General features: G+C 39.2%; 2 protein-coding genes across 2 annotated transcripts in view; one reads left to right on the top strand and one right to left on the bottom strand.

Annotated features, from left to right (window-relative positions):
• Positions 1-3,548: 3,548 nt before the first annotated feature.
• Positions 3,549-24,750, bottom strand: LOC308668756 (uncharacterized protein C10orf143). Its single transcript, XM_081328875.1, is given in 6 exon segments — positions 3,549-3,868; positions 7,426-7,471; positions 7,474-7,495; positions 9,099-9,164; positions 9,281-9,445; positions 24,364-24,750. Coding segments are annotated over 6 exon segments (444 nt in total). The 5' UTR covers positions 24,430-24,750; the 3' UTR covers positions 3,549-3,789.
• GLRX3 (glutaredoxin 3) overlaps positions 24,001-24,877 on the top strand; it is a 57,013-nt gene continuing 56,136 nt past the window's right edge. Inside the window, exon 1 of the mRNA XM_081328873.1 lies at positions 24,001-24,045. The gene's annotated coding sequence lies outside the window, so the exon portion shown is untranslated. The remainder of the gene's footprint in view (positions 24,046-24,877) is intronic.

Raw genomic sequence — 24,877 nt, forward strand, 5'->3', positions numbered from 1 at the left:
TTTAAATAATGGATTTGTTGTTGATGTCTATCTATAAAAAGTCACAAATGAGAGGTAGGGATACTACAAGGAGAAAAAAAGACCACCAAGTAGTAGATCTACCAAGCAACTTCAGAATATGATAATGTAACGAATACTAAAAAGACAAGGTCTTAAATTCTGGGGGAGAAGAGCTTTGAGGTCAAACCACAAACTCTGTAGGTCAATTGCTGAAGAAAGTAGGTTGTGGAATGCAGATTGCAAAAGTCTAGCCAAGCAAGCAAGAAATGAGAAATGAAAACAAACTCGGAGAAGTCTGAGAATCAAGTGGTCTGTAAGGAAACTTGAGCTTTGAGTTTTGAACAGACCTCTTTGCAAGTAAAGTTAGATTTAGAAATCTGCCCTTTTTTTAACATTTCCCTGAAATGTTTATTTTCTTTTTGAATAAATGCAAGTTGCTGAAGATAGAATATCTATATCATCATGTCTCTATTTTTCACATTATAGACGAATGCTCACATGTCGGAGAAGGAGGGTTTACTCATTTTTTTCTGGGTTCTTTTGTCCTACTGAGGTTTCCTGAGAACAATCCTCTCACGGTTTATATTTCACCAGAGTTCAAGAAGTAGTTTGGGAATATGCAGACATCCTCGTTGCACTTTAAAAGCTCCCATCCTTAATTTGGCATATGCTTTTGTGGATTACAATCCACAATGGATGCATGAAATGTTATCTTCCTATGAATGTGTGTATAGGCATCTCAAATGGGAGGGGGATGAAGAATGGACCATGTAACATGACATGTTCATGTTGAGAATTGCTTCATTTATTTACTTCTGCTTGACATCACAGCAGAAGTATAAAAGGCCAGGGTTTGTATTTTCACCTTCTTTGTTATGACAATCTCTACCAGATACTCATGGGGTAGGAGAAAATGTGAAACTGGACTGCAAAATATACAGCCTATGAGAATTACATCCGATCATAACTACATGAAAATATTTAAGTAACCATGATCTTTGTTCAAAATAAACTAATTGATAATAGAAACATTTCAAAAATAGTAATTTAAACCACATATGTAGTAGAACAAGACACCATCACCATGGGACCAACTGGAAGTGACAACTCTACCATATGCTAGCCAGTGGTGGGATTCAAATATGTGAACAACAGGTTCTCTGGGTGGATGATGCTTCTGGAAGTCCATTCTGGGCCAGGGCAACAAAAAATTAGCTACCGGTTCTGCTGAAGTGGTGCGAACTGGCTGAATTCCACCACTGGTGCTAGCTTATATTTGAAATTTCACATAAGAATTTTTCTATTAAGTCACTGTTTAATGATGTGCATTTTTCAAATTTGAAAAATGCCCAGTTCTCAATGACATAGCAAACTAGTCTTCTAAATTCTATTTTATTCCCTTCTGAGGAAATAAATGAAGGGAGAACAAAAATACAATTAATTTTGGCAGACTTGCAAGATAAATTTTAGAAAGGTAAAATAATTTTTTCTTATATATTAACATGTCTTTTAAAAACATAATTCTCTACCTTAACAGCAAATATGCTATTTAATACTCCATCTTAAAAAAATAAATTATAATTTACCAAATACACAGTTTAAAGTTATACAACAAAATGTGAACTGCTGTTATCAATTCCTTTATTATACATTCAGGAAAATGGCATTCTTAGATTTTGTATTCAAAAATGTTACAATCTATCTATATTTTTAATTATTTTATCACAAAAAATGGTTAATATTTGTAGAAACCATTCTGTGGTTATGATATTTTTGTCCAATTTGATTTGGAGGCAAAATTTATACTCAGTTTTAGAACAAAAACCCCAAATGTTTATTCAATGTAAGGTTTAAAAGGTCTAATGTACAATATAAAATGGTATTTTCCCATGGAATACTTACCAATATAAATATTTTAGGACCGCTTAGTTTATTTTAAAAAAATATTTTATTAGAATTTTAAGAACAATCTGTTGCTTTTTATAATGTAATTAAGATACTTCCAAACTTTATATATTATGGTCACATATGCCATGTTGAAATTAATTTTCGGGAGCTTGAATTCAGTTTTATGTTTTATGTATACAAGTGAATAAGTAGTCCTGGAATCAATTCTCCAAATAAATCAAGGAGACTATGAAACAAGTTGGGGAATTCATAAAAATCAGGCAGGGACATTTGCTGTCAACCTCAAGGATCCTGACTTCGGAGAGCATTTTAAATGCATTTATATCTAATCCATTATTTCCAAGTGTGTCATTTAGCATTAATACAGGTTTTTAAGTTAGGTACCCCCAGTATGAATGTAGGTTTGTTATTGTGCTCCTGTTCATGTTTTACAGATAGTCCTCAACTTAGGATCACAACTGAGCCCAAAATTTCAGTTGCTAAATTTTGCCGTTTCACAACCTTTGTTGCGACAGTTGTTAAGTGAATCACTGCAGCTTTAAGTTAGTAATATGGTTGTTAAGTGAGTCTCACTTCTCCATTGACTTTGCAAAAGGTGATCACATGATCCCGGGACACTGCAACCATCGCAAATACATACCAGTTGCCAAGTGTCCGAATTTTGATCATACATAGTAAACAAATGGTTATAAGTGGAGGACTATCTGCATGTGCTTGAAACCTGATCCTAGAGAGCAAAATCAACCTTGGATATACTAAAAAGTGTATGATAAAACGCACATATAACTGATAAAAGTCTAGGACACGGGTGTCATAAACGATTGTATCGCGGGCTGTATTGTGATGTATCAGGACTTGTTTTGCCCTTGTGGGGCCGGGGTGGGCGTGCCTGGTCTAGGAAGTCTTCCAATATACATACAAACAACAACCTCAGATTTGTGAAGGGCACTTCCACATTTATTTTCCAGTAAATGGTGTGAGACATAAAGGAAGACAGATTCATCCTCTTTGCCACCTCTGTTTCATCCTCTACGTTGGAATAAGAAGATGTAGAATCTAACGAATGATTCATGTAAGCTTCAGCCCTAAATTTTAAAGGCAATGATTACATGGATGGAATCTACAGAATGCTGGATTCTATATTACAGTCTCACACTACAGCCAATGTTTGCCAATACCAGATGGGCCTGATCAGATGGGATGCACCTTGCCAAAATCCTACGAGAATTAAGGAAATGTTTCCTAACACACTTAATGTATTTTTTTATTAAATGTATAGGTAAAGGTAAAGGTAAAGGTTCCCCCGCACATGCGTGCTAGTCGTTTCCGACTCTAGGGGCCGGTGCTCATCTCCGTTTCAAAGCCGAAGAGCCAGCGCTTGTCCGAGGACGTCTCCGTGGTCATGTGGCCGGCATGACTAGACGCCAAAGGCGCACGGAACGCTGTTACCTTCCCACCGTAGTGGTCCCTATTTTTCTACTTGCATTTTTACGTGCTTTCGAACTGCTAGGTTGGCAGAAGCTGGGACGAGTAACAGGCGCTCACTCTGCTACACGGCACTCGGGATTCGACCTGCCAAACTGCCGACCTTCAGATCGACATGCTCAGCGTCCTAACCCACTGAGCCACCGCGTCCCTGCATTAAATGTATACACCAACTCAATGCAATTAGACTCTGGGCAACTTATAGAATACGTATATAAACAATAAACAAATACTGTACCGTAAAACTGAATTAGCAGCTTTGGAATCAGTCAGCCCAAATGAAAAACAGCCTTTCTAACTTCCTGGAAGGTTGTAAGAGTGAAGGCCATCCTCACCTTTGAAGGTAAAATATTACATAGAGAAGACAAACCCTGACACTTGTTCACTGAGACTCTTTCACAGATAAGTGTCCATCAGAATGCAGTCTGAGGTCTCTTCAAGCTGCTGATTTGGAAACTGCTTTGTTGACAGCCTTCTGAAGGAATAAATGAAGTATCTCAGTCATTGGATTGCAAAGGCATATTATACTGTAGCTGTTTTGTGGTAGAATTAAACTGAATTCTACTCCCTCTCCTCAATTATATTCTTAATATTTTATTCAAAACTATATGACAATCACGAGCAAAAAGTATTTGATTGAACTGCAAAGTTAGAAGGAGCAATAAACCACAGGTAGCTTAATTTCACCAGGTTTCAGTTGCTAAATATTTCACCTAAAATGCATAGAATCACATGGCACAACTTTTATTTAAATTCTGGTATTACATTACAGTGCTGGCATTACTTATGCATTTCTGTTAATTCATTTAGTATAAAAATATATTATTTTTAAAAGGTCCTAAATGTTTTCAAATAAAGTGCTTCCGTAAACTTTGCTATTAGAAGCAGGTCTATGTCTTCTTGCTGTAATGTTAAATTAGAAATAAATCTATGAAAATGTATATGATGGATACCTTTTAAAAATATTTTAAAAGTAATTAATTTAATCTTGCATTTTAAAATAATTCAAACAACCTCAAATGCATTTTATGACAGTCAGCAAATATGCAGATTAAAATAAGGTTTATTAGCTTCAAGCAAAGAACTACAAGCAATTCATTTGACTTATTTTTTATTTCATGTAAAAAGGAACTAGTTTTTATCTTAAAATTTCGTTTTTTCATCACTCAAATAGGATTCATCCAGCCAACAAGAGTCTCTCTCAATTGATTGCTCTTTGAGGTGAGTTCTAAAGTTCTCTAGTCCCCCTTACTCTAGAATTTGTGGGATTGTATTAGGAAATAGCACAAGGATTGGAAGTGCACAGAATATTGCTAATCAGCAAAATTTAATTCCTTTGAATATTATTTTAAGATTGGGAAAATAGATCTCTATTTTGAAACATATGTTTAATTCTGACCTTTGCTGTCACAATTCGTATAGAAACAACACACATTTTGGGAGAGACTCTTGTTGGCTGAATGAATCCTATCTGAGCAATGAAAAAAATGAAATTTTAAGATAAAAACTAGTTCCTTTTTACATGAAATAAAAATAAGTCGACTTCCGGTGGCTCCGTGGCGCCGGAGACAGCCTTCCCGGGCTGCCCGCGGCTCAGCTGAGTGATTTTCGCCCGAAACAGCGCCGATCAGCTGTTCGGGCGAATTTGAAGCCCCCTCCTCGGGAGAAGAGGAGGGGGTGAGGCCCCAGGTAGGGGTTGAGTTCTCCGGGGCCGCCTGAGCTTGCAGCTTGGGCGGCTGAAGGATCGAACTCCCCCGTAGCCTGGGTCGCTCCCAGCTGGCCAGCGCCTCTGCTCCTGATTTCATGGAGCAGAGCCAGGCGTCTGCGACCACCCCTGCCTGAAGGAAGGACTATGGATTAAAAGGAGCAGGCAGAGCGGTACAAGAGGAAAAGGTGAAGAGGATTATTTTATTTTACTCTCGAGCTTGATGGACTTTTTTAAACTTTAAGTGAAAGTGCGTCACAATTGAAAGTTAAAGATGGCGGCTAAACCTCCCCCTAAAACTCTTCGGAGTGGTGGATCTTCTCCGGTGCAACAATCATCATTACAGGCGTTGCACCCTCCTGATGTATTGACACTGAAGGATTTACGAGATGCTTTGGATAAACATGCCCAGGTACTTTTGGAATCAATTAATCAATCAATTGGTGATAAATTTGCACAGATGGAGGAGAAATTGAAGAAGTTGGAGGAGAGAATGGAGGAGAGGATGGAACAGAAGTTCAGGGTGATGAAGGTAGACATTTTGTCTTCAGTGTATAAAGTGGCTGAATGTGTGGAAGATTTGGATGAAAAAGTGGAAGATTTGACTCAAAAGAATGCCATATTAGAAGCAAAAGTACTGGAGAATGAAGATTTAAGAGATAAAATGGATAGAGAATTGAGTCTTGCTCAATATTTCCAGATGCAGTTTGCCATTAGAATCAGAGGTTTAAAGGAGAATACTAAGGAAGATCTAAAGCAGCTGGTTTCTGAGGCTCTTGAAGTGGTATTGAATCAGCCAGCATCCGAAATAAAAGGAGGCATGGATAAAGTGTTTCGTGTGAATTCATGGATTGCTAGACAGAGAAAGTTGCCTAGAGATGTGGTGGTTTATTTTGCAAAAAGGGAAATTAGAGATGAAGTTATACAAGCTGCCTATGACACTAAAGTCGTGATTGCTGATCAAGAAGTTCTGGTTCTAAAAGAAATTCCTCCAAAGATTTTAAGGAGAAGGAAGGATTTTACATTTCTTGTGCAAGAGCTCAAGCAACGAGATATAAGGTTCAGATGGGAGATCCCAGCTGGGTTGATGGTGATGCATGAAGGTAAAAGGTACCGTCTGGTTACTGTGATGCAAGCGCGTGATTTTTACAATAATGTTTTAAAAGCAACCCCATTAACACTTCTGGAAGCTGCAAAGAGATCTGGAGAAGGAGAACATCAAGAGGCTGAAGATGGACAGACAGAGGAGAATGGTGCTGGAGGAGATCAAGTTATAACACCTTTGGATGATCCTAGAGAACAGAGGGTGACGCGTGCTGCTTTAAAACGATCAAAAAAGATAAAAGAACAAGAACAGCAGAAGTCTATGGAACTTTCACAACGTACTTACAGCCAAGTAGTGGGAGGTGGGAAAAGATTTGGGTGAGGAATGTAAAATTTAAACAAGTTTGAAATCTAAGAATTTTTACAAAATGTTTTATAGAAGGTATTTAGATTTTAAAAAGCTAAGTATGTATCTGAATCATTAGCCTAAAAGTTTGGTGGAACATACTAAGTTGATGTTGAATTTAACTACGGCAGCAAGACTTTTGATAGGTTAGTACTGGAAAGAGGAACTGCCGACCATAGAAGAGTGGGCTTTAGAGGTTTCCGACTTGGTTGAAATGGCGAAGATTTCGGCCTATTTGCAAGATTACTTGCAGGAACGCTATATTATGGAAGGGAGAGAATGGTTTGAGTTTATCCAGAATAAGTATAGGGTTAAGAAGTTTTATATTTGAATAAGGCTTTTTTCTTTGTTTCTTTTTCTATATTAGTTTTTTTTATATATATTTAATATTACTAAGGTTTGTTTTATCCTATATAAGCTAGAGAGTGATAGATTTTAGAGTTTATGGTTGTTAATATATGGTTGTTTATGATTGTGTTTTTTTTATACATACCTTGTATTTAGCTCTGGGAAGTCGGGGGGGGAGGGGGGGAGGAAGGGGGGGAGGGAGAAGGGTGGGGGGGATTTTCTAAGGGAAAAATTGTATGTTAAAACTTTTCAATAAAAAAAAAAGAAATAAAAATAAGTCAAATGAGTTGCTTGCAAAGACTGAAAATAATTCAGTTAAGAATTTATAGTCAGGAAAATATACTTCTAATAGTACATGTTATGTATGTATTAGAAGTGAAGAACTTTTTTTCTAAACAATGGATAATGCAGAATATTAAAAAGCAAACCAAAATGGAATTCTACTGAAAACACTTAAAAATGTTACATATTTATTTCTTTTTTACACCTATAGGAGTTTTTAAGAGAAGTGGGGAAAGTATTATCATACATAAGTTTGAAGGACTGTTGCATCAATGTCCTTTGATCTTCTATAAGCCCATCATATGGCCAAAATGTCCCTATAATGAAAAATAAATTGTATTAATTGAAAGCAAGGTTTGTTATACAGATATTTTCTATCACAATAAAGATATAGAAGAAATGTACTACAGCAAGATTTGCAGTTTTGTCAAAGTTGGGAGGTAATAAATACTAGGCTGGAAAAAGAATCATGTGGCTGACAGCCAGGCACTAACTAGGGCTGGACATGTTCATTCAGATAAAGGCTGAACTGACATCCAGCATGGTTTGCTGAATAACCCAAGTTGGTTGGATTAATTTACCACATTGAAGTACAAAGAAAGTTTTCAGCCTACAACGGTTGGTTCCATATAATTCACTATCAAAACCAAATAGGTTGCATTAAATCTTAGCACAGTGTGTGAACTCCAGTGCAATTTCCAAAGAGCCTATGTTTTTTTAAATTGAATCTGCACAATTTTTTTCTTTCTTTTAAATGACATAATAATGACTTTGGTAAACGTACAAATGTCCAGCTTTCTTTTAAAGAAGAGTCAGCAAGACAAAATGAGAATACTAAAGTAGCCAAACTCTGTTTTCCGTGCTGGTAACAAGAGTAGTAGCTCACTTGTCTACTATCTATGAAAACATGTTCCATGAAATCATATAATCCTTCTTTAAAGCTACAGTATTTAAGCAAACAGATACCATTTCAGTTCTCAATGTTTCTTAAGTTTATGGCTAATAAACGTTAGAAATAAAATGCAGCCAACTTATCCTAAGATAAAAGATGTATCAACTTTTAGTTAAAAAGCATTACCTCCTTTTTCCAGAAACATCACTGTGGAATATATGAAGGAGAATCTACTTCAAATATTACATAGAAACAAAATAAAATATTTACTCAGACTTAATTTTCCATTTATCAAAGTTGTTCATAAATAACTGTTTTCACTGGTTCTCATAGTATTAGAATATGAATGGAGATTTCAATTCTAAGGGCTAGTCTAGCTTGATAAAAACAAGTTAAAAATCATACCCTTATTTACTTTGTTTTAATTGCTTATTTTCTTACTTTTACTCTGACCAATTATTCAGTCTTAAATTTTTTTAAAAAAAATGCACAGCTGGGAATGGAATTAAGAGCCTCATTAAAATATTTGGAAATTTGCACTAAGAATTTTGGCTTGGAGGAATATCATCTTCCTTGGGTTAAAAGCAACTCTGCTTAACCACAGTTGAATTAAGTTACATCTTAGGTTAAACATATCAAAGAATAATATGCAATTCTCCCCTCTTTCAATTTTGTAGATATATTTCTAAAATCTCTTTGTAAATCTCAAGTGTCTCCAAACAGGAATAGAGTAATACATGCCTTAACTTGCATTGAGATTAATTTAGGTGACTAAATTCTGCTTTCTAGAGAGTGTGTTTGAAAAACGAGCCTGCACTCCCTATATTTTCAACCTAATGCAGGAAACATATTAGTTTGTACTCTGGTAGCATGCCAAGAAAAAACTAAATCAATCTGCTGCTTTTATTTACATGCTTTATCCCTGAGAAATGTAATTGCTGGTTTTTTTTATTAACCTTATGTTTTATGGCTCTAATATTTAAGAACAAGCCTATCTTACGTCATAGTAAGAGGGTTAATATACTTACAGATTCGCCAGCAATACATCTTGGGCACGGCTGGGCAGTGGCTTTGGCGTCATTATTCGTAAATATCTGATTAATAAGCACATATATACAGAATTCTCAAAACAACCTAATAATCACTATTTGACATCTTTGTTATAAAAAAAGGGAACTTAATAGCATGGATCTGAGCTTATAAAACATACCGTATAACTTGGTTTCTCTTTCATAATCTGAGGACTGAACAATTCAGTGAGATCATTCTGCTTCAAATTCTGCTTCACAGCCCAGTAATCCATAAAACAGTTGCTTAATGGGTGGCAGGGAGTGATTGCCTGTGGAACAGTCTCCAAGTTTTTGCACACTCGTTTCTGTGACAAGAGAAAGAAATTAAGTTTGAAGTATTTTCCCATATGCTTGTTATACATGCATCTTGTTCCTGAGAAATCATGATTCTGTCTCTATTGCAGCCACAAGTTATTGCATGGCTGTGAGCAAATGATGGTCATTGTTCTTACTTGAGAAATGACAGATCTCACTATTTTAAGAAGGCTGCAAAATATTTCTGTATTAAAATACAAAAAAATAGACATCATATTGTCAGGCACGAAAGAACACATTAATTTCCAATTAAACTGATTTATTGCTCATATCTACCTACAGGAATCTAGTCAACTAACAGCACTATTTTGATGCTAGGTAAGGGTTAAGAGAATTTAAGAGGGTTTGGACTTAAATTGTTTGTGGGAATGTAGAGACTCTAGGCTAATTCCTCTTTTGACCTCCCCCCGCCAGGCTTTGTCACTCCTTCTCTAACATATATTTACCTAATAAGGAAGAAAGAATTTTCCCTAAACAATTACCTATGATTTCAAAGAAGGGGCATTTCATAAGATTAGAAGATGCTCTGAAAATGAGGAAATGGATGACAGGTATAGATGGCCAAAATTTAGAAATGTTTGTAGATAAATAGTTGCCAGTCTAGGGCTTCTTACCTAGAATTCCAACCCTTTGGGTAATATCTAACAAGATATGCCTTTTCTTCTGTGTAAACATATCCACCCTTCTTAATATAGTTTTGTTCTCCCATTCTCATTTCTCTACCCTTTCCTCTTTCATTTTGATTCTGTTAGAAGGGGAAGGAATGTATATATGTAAACTTGTGCAAATTTGGATTTGGCAGGGCTAAAAAAATAAAACAAAAAGGAGTATTTCCAGTGGAGACATGATAAGCACATATCCCGGAACAATGAGATGAACATTATGGCTGAATTGGTGGCTGGATATTGGTACAACCACTGACTCCTGAGAAAGGAGAGATTGAGATCACCCATATGTACTTTGGACACTTGCTCTTTGTGAATAGATGGCAGGAACTGACATTCTTGTGGTTGTGCGTCAAACAGCTGGAAGTTGAGGGATTTCATCAGGCTCAGAAGCATAATGTAGCCTCTAAGGATTTTATGTTGAATGGATCCTCATTTCGTAATAACTATTGGAATTGTTTTTTATTGTTTTTTAAATATTGAGAAGCATTGGTATAGCAGGTTTTACAGTATTCACTGGGTGAATCTCCTTCAATCCATAGTGAAAGGATTTTAAAATATGAATTCAAAGGCTCAGAGAAAAAAATTTCTTGGAGTAAACAGAAAAGGAGTGATTAGAATATTGAACTGGGAAAGTGTCAAGCCCTGTGGGCTTGCCACTTCAAGGAAGGGCAAGGGAGACAGCCAAGGGACAGCTGCTGATGTCATTGCCTGATGACCAGGGAATCCCCCTTTGCCTGGGAATCCCTCTGCCTGACCTCCGAGCAGCTGAGGTTCCCAGTTGCATGCTGACTGCTCTCTCTCCGGCCGCCGAACAGCTGAGGTTCCTGGCTGCATGCTGGACTGCTGGAGACGACGCTGGAGTGGGGAGACGGAGGCCAGCTATGCTGGTTTTAGGGACCGGTGCCGGATGCTGGCTGGTTGGATGGGGGTGGAGCTAAGGGGATTGCCTATATATAAGGCACTGGGAGCAAGTCACTCCCAGTGCTGACTTTATTTGCTATTATTTGCCGTCAATAAACACTGGTCAGAATGTTCCTGCCTAGCCAGCTACCTTATTGACCATCATTTATCATTTGTGGAAACAGGGCTGGTAAGGACTCTGACAGAAAGTTTAAAATTGTCTAAAGATCCAGACAGATGTGAAATTTAAAATTAATTTAAAATTAAATAATTTAAATAATTAATTATTGCTAAGCACATTGGTTTGTGCTTAAATTGTAAGCCGCCCTGAGTCTTCGGAGAAGGGCGGGATATAAATGGGATTAAAATAAAAAATAAAATAAAAAATAATTATTGATTTAAAATTAATTATAGGTCTACTTCCTGTGGGAATACTAATGTTTTTTAACTGTAAAAATAAAAACATGATAAGATGGGTCCTGAAGTTTTGGACACCAGAGGGAACCAGAAAGAACTAAGGATTGTGTTTAAAGGAGAAACACATAAATTACTTGCCAATAATTACTTGCCAAAGAAAGAAAGACAGAAGGAAGGAAGGAAGAAAAGAAAGGAAGGAAGGAAGGAAGGAAGGAAGGAAGGAAGGAAGGAAGGAAGGAAGGAAGGAAGGAAGAAAAAAACCACATTTGGGGAATAAAGACAAAAATTTCAGGGAATGACGAAAAGGAATATAAAGTTGGTTTATTTGATCAAGATTAAACTATATGGGTTGCTATATCTTATAAACATTAAAGGTATTTTGGCTGATCAGGACTGAATAAAAAGGTTTTAAGGGTCTGTTCTCAGATAAGAGATGTTAATACATTTTGTATTTTAAATCTATTTGATTACATTAATCTAGTTATGTGTTTCTGATAAAACCTGATGGATTTTGATTATGATTGAATGATGAGGTTTTGGTGATTTCTTTGCAGGTAAGGGGTGAGATACAGAAGGAAAAGAAAGGATGATAAAATTGTTTTTTTATTAAGTTTAAAAAAATATTTTGTTGTTTCTGGTAGCACTTAATGGACTTTTATTGATTAGAATTGAATGTCGAAGTTCTAAGACTTGCTTATACATAAGGAGATGAGACTTGGAATGAAGAGATACTTTTTTGTTATTAAAGAGAAGGTGATAAGTTGTTTTAAAAACATACTTGTGACAAGCAGGAAGTTACTTCATTTTTTCCTCTTTTTTCTTTTCTCTGCTATACTTTCCCCCCTCTCTATATATACCTTTTCTTTTTTATTATTAGTTTTTATCTGAATAAGTGTAATTACTGATTAAATTAATATAAAAAGAGTGATATGAGTATGATTTGTTTTATAAACAGGCTTCCTTCATACAGTATATGCAGTTAATTTTAGCCAATAGATATTAATGCAATACAAGACACATTCCTAATCTTGCTTATTTTTAGGGTGTAATTATGTCAGATATATATGCCCACACATATATGTATATACACATGTACAAATAATAAACATACATCTGGGTGAATGATATTCAGAAAGATTTCAGATGCAGTTTCCAGTCTAAGGTTGGCAAGATGGAGAAATTGGCATTTGCAGAACATTATTATTTGACTGTTGTTACCTTTCTTTTCGTTTATCTTAGATTCAGGGGTATTTTCTCTTTGAATAACAATGATGCAGGTAGCAAGTATTTAGAGAGGAATAGAAAATACAAAGGAAAACATTACATTGTATAATGGATTTTGATATCAAAATGATGTATTCTGATTTCTGCAACTTTCTGTTTTATAATAGGATGGAGATGGAAGATACAGTAGGAATACGTTGGGATGTAGCTGACCATGAAATCCATAAAGTTCTATCCACAGTAACATCTGAAGTGAACCTTTATACACCTTTGTAATACATTTTTTGAATAGGATGCAAGAGAAAAAAGTTTTCTCTCTCTCTCTCCCTTCCTCAAATTTTCCTGTATCTTCTTTCAATTCTCTGAATATGGTTTCACGATTCCTGTCTCAGGTTGACTGGCCACCGGAACAGAAGTATTTTATTTTGTGAAGGATACACCTTTACAGAAATAAAGTTTAAAAAAATCTGAATATAAACAAAAATGAAATGAAATGAAATAGAATCCTGTTAGGTTAAAACAAAGTAGATGAGCACAAGAAGAATATCCAAGGGGAAAAGGCTGAAGCATGACTACTTTTGAAAATGAATCAGGATACATCTAGACTAGAGGAAGTGAATCAGAAACAAAATATGTATTATAGTAAGAGTGTACAAAATGTAATAATAAAAATCTGAGAAGACCCTCTGAAGACAGGCTGCCTTCCATTGGGAAAACATCCATTTCCTTTGTTCCTGGAGAATTTGTCCTTTATTAAAAGCTGTAGCAGGCAAGTACAAGCAGCATAACTAGCAAGATGCATGAAAGGATAGATAAAAGAGAAAACTGATTTACTGCTATGCATTAGAAGAAATTTTCTCTTATCAAAAATAAAACCAGGCTATTGCTTTGGGTCTAAAGCACTTATGATCAGAGGCAGGAATTTAGCATACAGCAGCTGGTTATGAATGCTACACTAATGCAAGCAGAACCTGTAGAGGTTTCTATAGAGACTCCCAAATTATTCTGATATTTGAAGGCATCAGAAACATCTCAAGGAACTGAAAAAACAGACCTGTATAGAATTCTGATTGTGGAGACTGCATTAATAACTCATACCTAGCATGTCCGTGGCAAGGCCCAATGGGTCAGAGAGCTTTAGAGACCTTCACATTGAATTTCATAAAAATGAGGCATAAATGTGGCAACCTCGTTGTTCTGCAGTCGAAAAGTCCAAATATATTAGAAAGGATGTCTGCTATCAAGCAAAGTTTAGGTTAAGGTGATTATAATAGCATCTCATATGATTATTAATGGTATGCGTGTTTTGTATGTGCATTAGTATGTTGATACAAGCACACACACACACACACAGCACAGATTCTGAACAGGAAATGGATTTTTGCTTTACTGTATGTTATCAGTAGATGAATAAAACCTGGAAATTGCATGAGAATTCTTCATGGAGTTTCATAATATGTATACCATGATCACAAGGAATAACAACTTATCATTTGGAGGCATATGCTTTAGGTAACGTTAACTGCAGCTTTAAACCAACATAAAGGCATATTTAATATTATCCTCCCTCTTGCTTTTAATATTCTCCTCTCATGTTGCTGTGTTCAACATGAACGGAATTTAGGATAATTATTGTAGTTTTCCTGCTGAGCAAGATCACATTCTTTCATATGTGATTGTACTTGAACTTCTATCACCATCAGCTACAGCAAACAAGCTCACTAATTTCAGACAATGGGTGCTATTATCCAAGACTGAGTGGCCTTTTTATTTATTTATTTATTTATTTATTTATTTATTTATTTATTTGTTTTTATAAACCGCCCTTCTCCCGAGGGACTCGGGGCGGTGTACAGAATAAGGTAGGCATACAGAATGAACAATAGTGAAAAAAACAATAGTAAAATACAAACTGGGACCCCAATTAGAGCTATCAGGCCAGGCCGGACTGCTGGAACAGGTAAGTTTTTAATTCGCGCCGGAAGGTGCGGAGGTCGGGGGCCATCCGGATTTCGGTTGGTAAGCTGTTCCAGAGGGCTGGTGCACCCACTGAGAATGCCCTCCCCCTGGGGGCCACCAGCCGACATTCCTTGAGCGGTGGCACCCTGAGGAGGCCCTCTCTGTGGGAGCGCACAGGACGGTGGGGTGCTGACATTGGCAGAAGGTGCTCCCGTAGGTAGTCCGGACCCATGCCATGTAGGGCTTTGTATGTCATTGTTAGCACCTTGAACTTCACACGGAAGGCAACTGGAAGCCAGTGCAGCGCACGGAGGAGAGGTGTGATATGGGAGTATCGGGAGGCTCCCAAGAGTGTCCGTGCCGCTGCACTTTGCACCAGTTGAAGCTTCCGAGTGGATCTCAAGGGCAGCCCCATGTAGAGAGCGTTACAATAGTCTAGGCGAGAGGTCACAAGAGCATGGGTGACTGTACGTAAGGCATCCAGGTCCAGATAAGGCCGTAATTGGCGAACTAGTCGAACCCGGGAGAAGGCCCCCTTGGTCACAGCTCCTATGTGATCTTCCAGGGAGAGCTGCGAGTCAAGGAGGACACCCAGGTTGCGGGCCCTATCAACAGGGGGTAGTAACTTGTCCCCGATGTTAAGGGATGGGATGTTCTGAGTATCCTGGCTTGCCGGTACGTACAGCCATTCAGTCTTGTCCGGGTTCAGTTGAAGCCTGTTCCTCCCCATCCATTCCCGGACCGCTTTCAGGCAGCGGGACATCACGTCGAGGGCATCACTGATGTTGTTTGGAGTTGAGATGAAAAGCTGGGTGTCATCAGCATACTGATGGTACCCTACTCCAAAGCTGCGAATGATCTCGCCCAGCGGTTTCATGTAGATGTTGAACAGGAGAGGCGAGAGGAAAATGTACAATTTTCCTTTTAAATGCAGCACCCTCTGTTTTTCCATATACAATGCAGGGAAGTATGATACAGCATTAATTTTGAGGATGAAATATCCACAAAGGACAAATCAAAGACCAAAAAAATAAAGTGAGTATAGCAATAATGAATATTGTTGGACCAAGTTCATATTTTCACTAAGTAAAAAAAGTTTCTGTGAATTCCCAATTTCTCATTTCGGGTTGCTTTATCCATAATGCTGCAGAAATTTGGGACGACATCAGTGGTGGGATTCAAATATGTGAACAACCAGTTCTCTGTATGGATGCCACTTCTGGAAATCCATTCTGGGCCTGGGCAACAAAAAATTAGCTACCGGTTCTACAGAACTGGTGCCAACCGGCTGAATCCCACCACTGGACGACATGCATAATTGAGTTAAATCTAGGAAGACATAATTCTTGACTTACAGCCATTTGTTTGGTGACTGTCTGAGGTTGCAATAAGACTAAAAAGGGGATTATTATGACTGGTTGTCACGCTTATGAGAGTTGCAGGCATCTCCATGGTCACAACTGGCATGTATTTACGACAGTTGCGCTGTCCCAGGGTCATGTCATTGCCATTTATAATCTTCCCAACTGGCTTCTGACAAGCAAAGTCAATGGAAGAAGCCAGATTCGTTTAATAACTGCACAGTTCATTTAACAGTTGCAGTGGTTCATTTAACAACTGTGTCAAAAAAAAGGTGGGGGCACAATTCATTTAACAACTGTCTTGTTTAGCAATGGAAATTTTGGGCTCAACTGTGGCCGTAAGTCTAAGACTACCTGTAGAGGAAATATAACTGTATTTGCTTCTGAAGAATAGCAACAGTTTTATCCCACATATTTTGCCTTAATTGGGATGAGGAGCATGCCTTTTCTAATAAGTCAGTCCTATATAGCACATACTAGAGCCTGTATTATGGATTTCACACAGAAATGTATTAATAAATTAATGTTACATTAGTAATCTTAATTTTATATAAAATACAGTTTTATAGTAATTTAGGGCAATAATAAAGAGCGAAAATATTATTTGGTATTGCTACTGTTCTTATATCTCACTTAAATTTCACCTCTGCAAGGGCACTGAGATTTAATAACAGGTAGTTTAGAACATCTCAGTCACGTCTCTTTTTAAAAAAAACTCCAGGAAATGTTCTATATAGCTGCATACAACGAAGGACATGCTGAACTTCAATACTCAGTTATTGATAACTGCTGACAGATATTCTCTATTCTTCTGTTATTTCTGGAAACCTTGAAAAATACTTTTTTTTTTAACCTTAGCATGATATTTTTTGCAATACGGTTTGAATCGAGGGAAGGCTAGGCTAGGTAACTTATGCTCGTCAACTGGTATGACTGCATGATCATTTGGCTGGGAGCACTTTCTTAGCTAAGTATATCAGTGGGATAAAAATTAAAGGAGACGCCAATTACCACCTCTGATCTCATAAGCTGAAGATAAGACCAATCACCCCTTAAGGGTGATATTAAAACTCACTCTACTGAATATAAAGCATTAAAGTAGATGGCCTTTAGACAGACAAGGAAAATGAGGATGGCATTAGCTTGCATTATTCTGATCAACCGCGCCAACAAATCCAATTCTCCGTAGAAATGCTATTAGTGTCAGCCCTCTCCCCCCCACAACCAAAAAAAAAGGGGAGAGGAGGGAAAAGGCTTTGTGTAATGTCCCTGAAGTAAAAGAAGCAACTAATGTCATTAATGTGTTAACAGCCTCTGGTCACTTAACAGAGTAGTTTTAATAGGCTCTAGAGGGGAAACATGTCCAGCCCTTTTCAGCCAAAGGGTAGGTTAGAGCTGTGTGTGGGTTTTGAAGATAGTGGGTTAAATTCCTGGGGGATTTGCCTGCCTTGTTATATATTTGCAAATGTACTTTTAATAAAGCAAATGATGGCTAACTACAATTAAGTACCAAAGGTGGCTCTTTTAACAAGCACATGCCATTGCACTGATAGGTTTAATTACATTATAAAGCTCACTGGAAAACACTTCAGGAAAAAGATATAGGGGCATCACCGTTTGCAACATTAGCATATAACAAGTCACTAGTGATTTCACTTTCCTGTCATAAGTTTGCTCCTGCATTTGAATTCTGAATTACATTTCAAGTCTCTTAAAAATAGATTTTCCAGTACCCCACATTACAAATCTCTTTACAATAGCTTTTTTTTTTAAATCCCATAATAAAAGTACTGTGAAATCGCCAAAGGACTGGGCTTCAGCACTGTTTAATTATTAACACTAGAGGGCTAAAAGAAAAGGTAATATTGAACAATTGAATTCTTAGAAATATGAAGCCAAGTTTTGTTTTAAAAAATAAAATGATATTTTCAGATAGACGTTTTGCTTATAAAAACCACGATGGCCAACTGTTGACTTTTAAGGGATGACATTTAGGACAGTACTCGTTGTACTGTATTTTTCCCCCTTAGCTATGAAGAAGAACACAATGGTGTTAGAAAGAATTCAATGAATATTGTTACTGAGTAGTACTCTAGCTGCTCAGTCTTCTAAACACCTTTATAGATTTTGCTGCCTGCCCTCTCCTCCTGTAAAGGAAGGTAGGCATGACCTTGGGAGACCGCAGCCAAGGCAAGAAGCTGGTAAGAGACGGTTCAGCAGGTAGGTGACAAGCATGAGAAGCATTTTTTTTAATTCCATTTATATCCCGCCCTTCTCCGAAGACTCAGGGTGGCTTACAAGCTTAGCAGTAGCCTTCATTCTATGTATATGCCTGCTTATTGGGGCTTTCACACACACCCCAAGCGGCATTATTACAAAGTCAGCTTAATTGCCCCCAACAATCTGGGTCCTCATTTTACCTACCTTGGAAGGATGGAAGGCTGAGTCAACCTTGAGCCTGGTGGGATGCGAACCTGCACTAATTGCAGGCAGCTGGTGTTACTTAAGGAGGCATTAGCCCACTGCTCCACCAAGGCTACTTTATAAAGGGACCTTCCCTAGTTTCTTGGAGACTAAAAATAGAAGAAGGAAGAAATGCTTTCAGTCTTGCAAAAGTGATGGCGGCTTTGTGAGGTAGTCCAGATAAGAATAACAGAGTTGGGAGGGACCTTGGAGGTCTTCTAGTCCAACTCCCTGCTCAAGCAAGAAACCCTATACCATTTCGGACAAATTACTGACCAGTCTTTTCTTAAAAGACTCCAGCGTTGGAGCCTTCACAACTTCTGGAGGCAAACTGTTCCACTGATTACTTGTTCTAACTATCAGGACATTTTTTCTTAGTTCTAGGTTGCTTTTCTCCTTGATTAGTTTCCATCCATTGCTTCTTGTTCTGCCTTCAGGTGTTTGGGAGAATAAGCTAATCACCCTCTCTGCTCTGTGGCAGCCCATCAAATATTGAAAGGCTGCTATCATATTGTCCCTAGTCCTTCTTTTCACTAGACTAGACATACCCAATTCCTACAATCATTCTTCATGTTTTAGACTCCAATCCTCTAATCATCTTTGTTGCTCTTCTCTGCATTCTTTCTAGAGTCGCAACATATATTTATATCACGGTGACCAAAACTGGAGGCAGTGTTCCAAGTGTGGTCTTACCAAGGCATTATAAAGTGGTGCTAAACACTTCACGTGATCTTGATTCTGTCTATATTAATGCAGCTAGGACTGCATTGGCTTTTTTGGTAGCTGGTGTATGCTTCTGGCTCATATTTAATTGACTGTCCACCAGGACTCCAAGATCCTTCTCACAGTTACTACTATTGAGTACACCCAGTTGAGCTAATCAAACTTATGTAACTTATGTAAGTTGGATAAACTTACGAAAGTTATGTGCATTAGCAGAATCTTACCAGACTGAAAGTAATTCAGTAATTCAGAGCTGCTTAACTCATACTTTGCATCAATCTTCACACAAAAAGAAACTATAGCCCAACATACCAAAAAAACCACTGCAAAAGACAAATTAGAAACAAAAATTAAAATAAGCAAGAAGACGGTAAGAGAACACCTATTTGACCTTGACGAATATAAATCACTAGGACCCAACAGATTATATCCCAGAGTTCTGAAGGAGCTGGCAGATATTATCTCAGAACCATTGCACCACATCTTTCAAAAATCCTGGAGCACCAGGGAAGTACCTGAGGATTGGAAAAGGGCTGATGTGGTTCCCATCTTCAAAAAAGGAAAAAAAAACAGACGGAGGAAACTACAGAGCAATCAGTTTAACATCAATACCTGGGAAGATCCTAGAAAAGATAATCAAAAAACAAGATCTGCAAACAGCTAGAAGCAAACAAAGTTATAACTAGTAACCAGCACGAGTTTGTTAAAAACAGATCACGCCAAACCAATCTTATTTCATTCTTCAACAAAGTGACTACACTAATAGACCAGCGAAATACTGTGAACATAGTATACTTAGACTTCAGTAAGGCATTTGATAAAGTAGATCACAACCTACTCCTTGGTAAGCTAGAAAAAGGTGGAATAGACAACATCATCACCAGATGGATCTGTAGCTGGCTGGCAAACCATACTCAACAAGTAGTCTTCAATGGCACAACATCCACATGGAGAGAAGTAAGCAGTGGGGTACCACAAGGTTCTGTCTTAGGCCTAGTACTCTTCAATATCTTCATCAATGACTTAGATGAGGGAATTGAAGGGAAACTCATCAAATTTGCAGATGACACTACAGACGACAAACTCAGGATCCAAAACGATCTAGACAAACTTGAACAATGGGTCCTATCCAACAAAATGAGTTTCAATGTGGAGAAAAACAAAGTTTTACATTTAGGTAGGAAAAATCAAAGGCACACGTACAGACTGGGCAAGACCTGGCTTAAAAACAGTAACTGTGAGAGGGACCTTGGAGTCCTAGTTGGATGATCACTTAACCATGAACCAGCAGTATACAGCAGCAGCAAAAAAAGCTAATACAATTCTGGGTTATATAAACAGAGACATAGAATCAAGATCATGCTAGGTATTAGTACCACTTTATAAAACCCTAGTAAGACCACACCTGGAATACTGCAGCCAATTTTGGTCACCATATCACAAAAAAGATGTTGAGAGTTTGGAAAAAATTCAGAGAAGAGCAACTATGATCAAAGGCCTGGAGACTAAAACATACGAAGAACGCCTACGGGATTTGGGTTTGGCTAGTCTAAAGAAAAGAAGAAATAGGGAACACATGATAGCAGTATTCCAGTATTTGAGGGGCTGCCACAAAGAAGAGGGGGTCATGTTATTCTCCAAAGCAGGACAAGAAAGAATGGTTGGAAACTGATCAAAGAGAGAAGCAACCTGGAATTAAGGAGAAACTTACTAACAGTGAGGACAATTAACCAATGGAACAGTTTGCCTCCAGAAATTGTGGGTACTTCATCACTGGAGATTCTTAAAAAGAGGCTAGACAGCCACTTGTCTGAGATGTTCACCTGCTTAAGCAGGGGGCTGGAGTAGAAGACCTCCAAGGTCCCTTCCAGCTCTATTCTATTCAATTCTCCCTCACTCTCTTTCCAGTATTCAGAAAACCAGGGAGGGTCCCTTCTGAAATGCTTCTCATGTGTTCTTCCCATCGGTGTGCAGGTAGTTCTCAATTTATGACTGCAATTGAGCCCAACATTTCTGTTTCTAAGTGAGTCATTTGTTAAGTGAACTTTATCCCATTTTGCAACCTTTCTTGCCAGATTTGTTAAACAAAATCACTGCAGTTCTTAAGTTGGTAACATGGTTGTTAAGTGAATCCGGCTTTCCTATTGGCTTTGCTTGTCAGAAGATCGCAAAAGGGATCATGTGATCCTGGAACACTTCTTCTGTTGCCAAGCATCAGAATATTGATCACATGACCATGGGGATACTGCAATAAGTGTGAAAAATGGCCATAAGTCACTTTGTAACTTATGTAAAAAATGATCATAAGCCATTGTAATTTTGAATGGTCACTAAATGAGCTGTTGTAAGTAGAGGACTACCTGTACTGACCTGCCTCTTATCAAAAGATTGCCTAGCCTGTGGATCTTCCTCCTGTTTCCCAAGATTATTCCCACATACCATTACATCTCTCTTCCAGCCAGTTTTCAGAATAAGAGAAGGAGGTGATTTCATAGTTTAATGTTTCAAATTACAAACAAAAATCTTAGGTGCCACTTACCTGGATATCTTTCCAGCCCCAGGCAATATTTTTAAGTGCACACATCTATCCTCCCTCTCCCCATCCTTTCAGCGTTCTACCTGATCCTAGTATCTCTGAACCAGCAAAGAGTTATGCCAGTAGCATCTGCGGTGTAAATTTATAACTGAGTGATGGTTTCTGACATTTATGTATATACAAGCTGGTACATCTTTCTCCATTCTCACTTCCGTGACAGCTCATGAAATTTCCTTGTCAGAATCTGCTATTTTCTTGCAAGAGTGGCACAGCCTGATGGATGAGAGGACCCTCCAGGAAGGGAAGGTGATGGAGAATCATTTGAAGATTTTTGAAGAAGCACTAAAAGTATCTGTCAGAAATACTTTAGATTTACAAATACTAGAACTGGTCCACGAGGCTGAAGTTTATGGCCCAGACCTGAGTTTTAAAATAATTGCTTTGGAATTCACAGGGGTCAGAAGAAAAAGCTTGGAGTAGAACTTAGATCATACTCTTACCAATCTTTGATTGGCAAACAGCTATTATTAGCTTTCATGATAGAAGTCCAAGAAATGCCTTTTTTTCAGTAGCAATTTCTTTCTTCTTTCTTTCTTTCTTTCTTTCTTTCTTTCTTTCTTTCTTTTCCTTTCCTTTCCTTTCCTTCCTTCTTCTTTCTTCAGAGAAAATATGGAAGATTAGGAAAATTTTCCCTACGCAGTGTTGTCCAGATATGGTAGGCTGCAATTCCTAATAACTTCTATCAGTTGGTTAGGGATTCCAGGAGTTGTACTCCAGTGAATCTAGACAGCATGAAGGTGGAATAGAGAAAGCTATACTGTATTAAGAGTTTTAATTAAAGTCTGCACTTTGTCCTACTGGTTGTGAAACATTATGGGGGCAATTCTGATTCCCACGGCTAGTGATCATTACAGTTTGTGCAGCTGGATCTGCTAGCCTCCCTCAACAGGCCAAATTGTACATAGTCTTCATGTTGACCAGCATTGGCTAGAAACAGGAAATGCGAGTAGCCCAAAATGATTTGCTTTCTTTTCAATCAACAAGAAACCCAAAGCTAATCTGATCCTCTTCCATGTATTATTTTCATTATTATTTATTGGTTTGCACTAGGCTACCAAAATTCTCCAGCTAAGCTCATCCTCCAGTCTGAGGCTCAAAATGGGGATCAGAAGATCTCTGAGGAAACTCATTGCCACATCCTGGTAGGGGTGTGTGTGTGTGTGTGTGTGTGTGTGTGTGTGTGTGCAGGTCTGGCCTCTCTCAATAGAAGATCTCTGAGGAAACTCATTGCCACATCCTGGTAGGGGTGTGTGTGTGTGTGTGTGTGCAGGTCTGGCCTCTCCCAATAGAAGATCTCTGAGGAAACTCATTGCCACATCCTGGTAGGGGTGTGTGTGTGTGTGTGTGTGTGTGTGTGTGTGTGCAGGTCTGGCCTCTCCCAATAGAAGATCTCTGAGGAAACTCATTGCCACATCCTGGTAGGGGTGTGTGTGTGTGTGTGTGTGTGTGTGTGTGTGCAGGTCTGGCCTCTCTCAATAGAAGATCTCTGAGGAAACTCATTGCCACATCCTGGTAGGTGTGTGTGTGTGTGTGTGTGTGTGTGTGTGTGTGTGCGCGCAGGTCTGGCCTCTCCCAATAGAAGATCTCTGAGGAAACTCATTGCCACATCCTGGTAGGTGTGTGTGTGTGTGTGTGTGTGTGTGTGTGTGCACACGCAGGTCTGGCCTCTCCCAATAGCTGCTGCTCTCCTGCGAATCTAAAGGAAAAACTGAGGGACAAGGGGGGACAAGAAAGCAACCATAACAGGTTTTGGGCTCTGTGCCCAAACTTCCCAACTTCTCCCCTTTTCCTTAACCTCTTCAGAGATCATTTGCAATCGAAGGACGAGGTGTCCAGGTAATTTTTTTTTCCTAAGGAGCAGCAACCCGCCCCGCAGGGGCCCGTTATGAACCAGCGGGAAAGTCGGCGAAAAGGGGGGGGGGGGAAAAGCCTGAAATATTCCAGCTCGTCAGATCTGCAAGCCAGAGACGCCGTTACTTCCGATGAGACCAACTCAAGATATTGCCTGATGCCTTACGACTCTAAAAAGGAGCCCGCGGGAAGGAGGCGGAGAAGTTAACTTGCGAAGAACCTCTTGTCAGCCCTTTTCTAAAGTCCCACCGCAGCTACGGGAAAAGTCTGGATCAAGGGTAGGCAACCTCGGCTCTTTTATGACTCATGGACTTCAGCTCCCAGAATTCCTGAGCCAGCTTGGCTGGCTCAGGAATTCTGGGAGTTGAAGTCCATGAGTCATAAAAGAGACGAGGTTGCCTACCCCTGAAGCGAGTGTCCCCCAGCCCGTGAGTTTTATTTCCTTCTTCCCATCGTATTCCTTTCCCTGCAGTTCTTCCCTCTCCGTTTACTGGGAGGAAGCGCCGGCCCTTCGGCCAAATTTTAGGAGGGCAACCTTTGAACGTGCAGCCGGCCCGCTTTCAGCACCGCCCGTTTCTCCAGCGGTTTGCAAAAACAGAGCGAAGGCGCAGGCAAGGGAGGGCAAAGCGGCTTGAATGAACGGGTCGTCGCGTCGCGCATGCTCAGACTACCTCTTTCCAGGCCGGCCGCCCGGCCGCCCGGGCAATGGCGCTGGCTTGCGCAGTCCTAAAAAAAAAAAAACTTACGCGCTCGGGTTGAGAGGCGCAGAGCTCCTCCGGCCAGCCTCGCCGCCGCTTCTCCAACAAGTTCATGGAGGCCCGGCCCGGGCAGCCAGTTCACCTCTGTCCGCGCTAAACTCGCTGGGCCGCTTCTCTGGGGGGGGGGGGGACTCCGCGCCCGGCACTCCGCCTCCTCTTTTCTCCATAGCCAATCCTCTTAATTTAGCCGCGGAAGGCAAAGGTTCCGTCGCCCGCGCAGCTTTTGCTTTGAATGGCAAGGCCCGACGGGCAGCCCGGAGCTCTCCCTGGGGCAGTTCCGTAACCCCCAGAGGTAACGGCGCTAGAAGGCCAGGACGCGACTCGGGGCGCTCCAAGAAGTGAAAAGGCGCGCTCCGGATAGCTTGGGACAGAGGTCTTCAAACTTGGCCCTTTTATGACTTCTGGACTTCAACTCCCAGAATTCCTCAACCAGCATGCCTGGCTGAGGAATTCTGGGAGTTGAAGTCCACAAGTCATAAAAGGGCCAACTTTGAAGACCCCT

This window comes from Vipera berus, assembly GCF_964194415.1.
Source record: "Vipera berus genome assembly, chromosome: 5".
Classification (NCBI taxonomy): domain Eukaryota; kingdom Metazoa; phylum Chordata; class Lepidosauria; order Squamata; family Viperidae; genus Vipera; species Vipera berus.